The sequence below is a fragment of the Gavialis gangeticus genome, unplaced genomic scaffold, assembly GCF_001723915.1.
Source record: "Gavialis gangeticus isolate Ggan-Ray unplaced genomic scaffold, GavGan_comp1, whole genome shotgun sequence".
Classification (NCBI taxonomy): domain Eukaryota; kingdom Metazoa; phylum Chordata; order Crocodylia; family Gavialidae; genus Gavialis; species Gavialis gangeticus.
In genome coordinates, this window is record NW_017729031.1 from 32943964 (window position 1) to 32947865 (window position 3902).

A 3902-nucleotide genomic window follows, 5' to 3' on the forward strand; every position below is an offset into this window, starting at 1 on the left:
CATGACAGTCCCCACCCTGCATTTCCTCATTGCACACACACAACCCCAGCAGCAGTATCTTGTCTAACTAGTACCGCACGTTCTCCTCTGAGAAGCCAAGTTGCATTATTGCCTTTAGCACCCTTCCCAGCCAGGCTTGCATAACACATATTGATTATTCATTACCCAAAGCAGCATTTCATCATTTGTAGCTGCCTGTTTACTTATGTCACGCTGCCATTTCTTCCAAAACCCAGCTTTCCTTCAAAAAGCACAAGTGAATCCAGAACTATGGATCCTTTTCTGATGCACCCACGACTACAACGTCTAAAGGCTAAGCCTCTCCTCACACCCTAATTAAAGCTTCCTTACTTCCTCTCCAGACCTAAGAAATTCTGTTAAATAAAAGGCAGAGACTTTGAATTGTCTCATACATTTATACCTTTATCTGTTCTAATCTTCCGAAGTAGCCTGTGTGCATCTGCCCAAGGGATGGAGGGAGGCATGAAGGTCTCCAACACCCAAGAATCAATTACTTATTATTTATTTTTAGTTCTGACAAGCACATCAGCATCCTTCATAAAAGGAAACATTTGTTTTCTCTCCCTTCTGTTGTGTGCAGCAGTACGAGCAGGCGTGTGCTGCTGTTGCATGACATGCTTCCTAGGAATTGGTTTTGTGCCTTAATAGCGCCTGAAGCATTTGACATCTCGCTATAACATCCTCTGTGCATTTTAAGTGCTTAAATTATTTTAAAAGTGTTCTTGTGTTCCTTGCTAAGGAGAGGAGCTGTGTTCTAGTCTTCAATTAGACACTGGCATTGCGCAGTATTATTTCAGATCCAGTTAACAAAGCACTAACAAGGGGAAGGGGTGCAAGTGGGAACCTATGCCTTCAACCTAGTAAAGGGGCACCTGGAGGGGTTGGATGTATTTAAGTCAACAGGCCCTGATGATCTTCATCCTGGGGTACTTAGGGAATTAGCTGGAGTCATAGCAGATCCACTGGCGCAACACTTGGGACACTCATGGCCATCAGGTCAGGTCCCAGAGGATTGGAAAAGGGCCAGTGTGGTCCCTGTTTTCAAGAAGAGGAGAACGGAGTAACCAGGTAACTATAGGCCAGTTAGCTTCACCTCTATCCTGGGCAAGACCTTTGAGAAAATTGTTAAGGATCACATTTGTGGGGGACCAGTGGGTAAAACAGTACTAAGGGGAAACCAGCATGGGTTCATAGCAGGCAGATCCTGCCTGACTAACCTGGTTTCTTTCTTGGACCAAGTCACAAAACACTTGGATGAAGGAATAGCGGTAGATGTTATTTACTTAGATTTTAAACAGGCCTTTGACAGAGTGCCTCACCCAATTCTTATAAATAAACTAAACAGTTGCAATGTAGATTATTTATTACACAGGGGATGCACCCAGAGAGTGGTGGTGGGTGGGCAGCGGAGTCCCCCAAGGCTCTGTCCTGGGACTGGTATCATTCAATAACTTCATTAGTGACTTGGACGAGGGAGTAGAAAGCACCCTGTCCAAGTTTGCAGACGACACCAAACTATAGGGGGAGGTACACAAACTGGAGGGCAGGGAGTGAATTCGGATGGATATGGACAGGCTGGGGAAGTGGGCAGAACAGAATAGGATGCATTTTAACAAGGACAAGTGCCATGTGTTGCACCTGGGGAGGAAGAACCATCAGCAGTCCTACAGCCCAGGAGGCACTGCTCAAAGTAGCACAACTGCGGAAAGGGATCTCGGAGTTGTAGTCGACTGCAAAATGAACATGAGTCACCTGTGTGATGAAGTAATAAGTAAAGCTAACCACATCCTTTCTTGCATAAGTAGGTGCATCACAAACAGGTCCAGGGAGGTGATACTTCCCCTCTATGCGGCATTGGTCAGGCCACAGCTGGAGTACTGTGTCCAGTTTTGGGTGCTGCACTTCAAGAGGGACGTAGATAACCTGGAAAGGGTACAGAGGAGGGCCACCCATCTAGCTAAAGGCCTACAAGAAAAACCCTACAAGGACCAATTGAGGGAACTGAATCTCTTCAGCCTCCGCAAGAGGAGGTTGAGAGGTGATCTTGTGGCCATCTACACACTCACTGGGGGGACAGCAGGAGATAGGGGATACGATGTTTACCAGAGCACCCATCGGGGTAACTAGAAACAATGGCCACAAACTGAAGGAGAGCAAATTTAGATTGGACATCAGGAAAAAATTCTTTACAGCGAGGGTTGCCAAAATACAGAATACAGTTCCAAGGGAGGTGGTGCTGTCCCCTCCCTTGGAGGTATTTAAGAGGAGATTGGACAAACACCTGGCTGGGGTCATGTGACCCCACCACTCTTTCTTGCCCAGGGCAGGGGGTCAGACTCGATGATCTAATAGGTCCCTTCCCACCCTAAAATCTATGAAATCTATGAAACTTCCTTAATCGGGTAAGACAGTGGGACCTCACATGAGAGCCACCTTGCTGTCTTCAAAAAGATCCTTCTAAAGTAAATAAGTATTTTCAAGTGAAGGCCCTTACTTTGGTTATTTCCAAGGCCTTCAGGCTTTCCACAGGCTTCTAAAATGCTACCTGTCCTCCAATTTATCTTTCTCTTTTCTTGGGATAGGATGCAGATCATGAAGCCCGTGTGGAAGAGGCAATAACTCGAACACTTGTATGTGCCATAAAATCTGCAGAACACCCTGGCAGTGCAGGCGCCTGGCTAAATCCTACAGAAGTAAGCTCTCTTTTGTTTCCATTAGCAGTGATAGCCTCGAGTTACTGACATTTTGCTTAACTTACTGTGAGTCATCTTTGCCCATAAAAGAAATCTGTAAGTGCCTTTTGTGTAGTAAAGAATGACCCAGAGAAGATAATGACTGAAAAGAAATGTACTCTTTTAGCTATGTCATTCTGTTTGCTTTAGGTCGAGGCCACATCGCATGAAATCAATCTTCAGTACTTAAATGGAGCTATGTCTGCATATTTGGAATATCAGAAGGCCCGTGTGTTACAACACAGATATCCCAGCAGCCATTGTACAGATCGAATGATGAGCACTTCATGCAAAAGGAGGAAAACACAAGTAATGGCTGAAGCAGAGGACAACAAAGAAGCTGATTTTCCAACAGGTAAAACAGAAGAGGAGGAGAAAATACTTTTTGGGCCACATCTTATTCAAGTTTTGCCAGCATCTCAAGAAACAAGCTCAACAGGAGTCAGAGTAGTTGAAAGTGACCATAGAGAACTGATCAGCGAAAATGAAGGAGGACATTTTGGAAAATTACACTGCACTGGAAAGCAATCCATAATGAGCAATGACTATGAAACACTAACAGATCCAATGCGTTCAGACACCAGCGCAAACTCATCACAAACAGCCATTTCTACAAACGATTTGCTGGATTGTTTGGTTAATCCACAAGTCATCAGCTTAGTGACCCATCTCCTGCTGGAGAAAGCAAGAGTTTGATATCAAAGTACTGTACATTTCTGAAATGAAAAAAAAAATAGCAGACTTCTTACCCTCACTTGTAATTGAATAGACGGTGGTGGATGTAGGCATGCTCCAGACCAGCACAACATTTCCAAAGGGCTAAGTGACAGAGTGAAAATGCAACAGGGAAGGAATTCTCAGGGTGATATCTTTTATTGGACTAGCTATGTAGTTGGGATAAAGTTAGACAAGCTTTTGAATGAAAATGAGCACCTGGGATACACTAATATAAGGGATAAAAGCAAAGGGAACATATATACATTACCTAATGCATCCATCAGCATTACAAAAACAATAGTACTGCTGCTTAATCAGGTTATATCAGGATTTCTATTTGTATTATATCTTATATCCTGGGTCAGCACACATGCCAGAGCACAGCACATGAAGCCATTTTGTCTGGCATGCCAAAGCTGGTCCAGGTCTGGA

At 44.3% G+C, this 3902-nt stretch overlaps 1 protein-coding gene across 2 annotated transcripts in view; it reads left to right on the forward strand.

The window, feature by feature from the left end:
• Positions 1 to 3507, forward strand: part of HSPBAP1 (HSPB1 associated protein 1) — a 71046-nt gene extending 67539 nt beyond the window's left edge. The window contains exons 7-8 of one of the 2 annotated variants that reach the window (XM_019522584.1): positions 2604 to 2714; positions 2904 to 3507. In XM_019522584.1, the coding sequence (XP_019378129.1) occupies positions 2604 to 2714; positions 2904 to 3449 (657 nt within the window). In that variant the 3' untranslated portion in view covers positions 3450 to 3507. The remainder of the gene's footprint in view (positions 1 to 2603; positions 2715 to 2903) is intronic. The other variant, XM_019522585.1, reaches the window with a different exon arrangement.
• Positions 3508 to 3902: the final 395 nt, after the last annotated feature.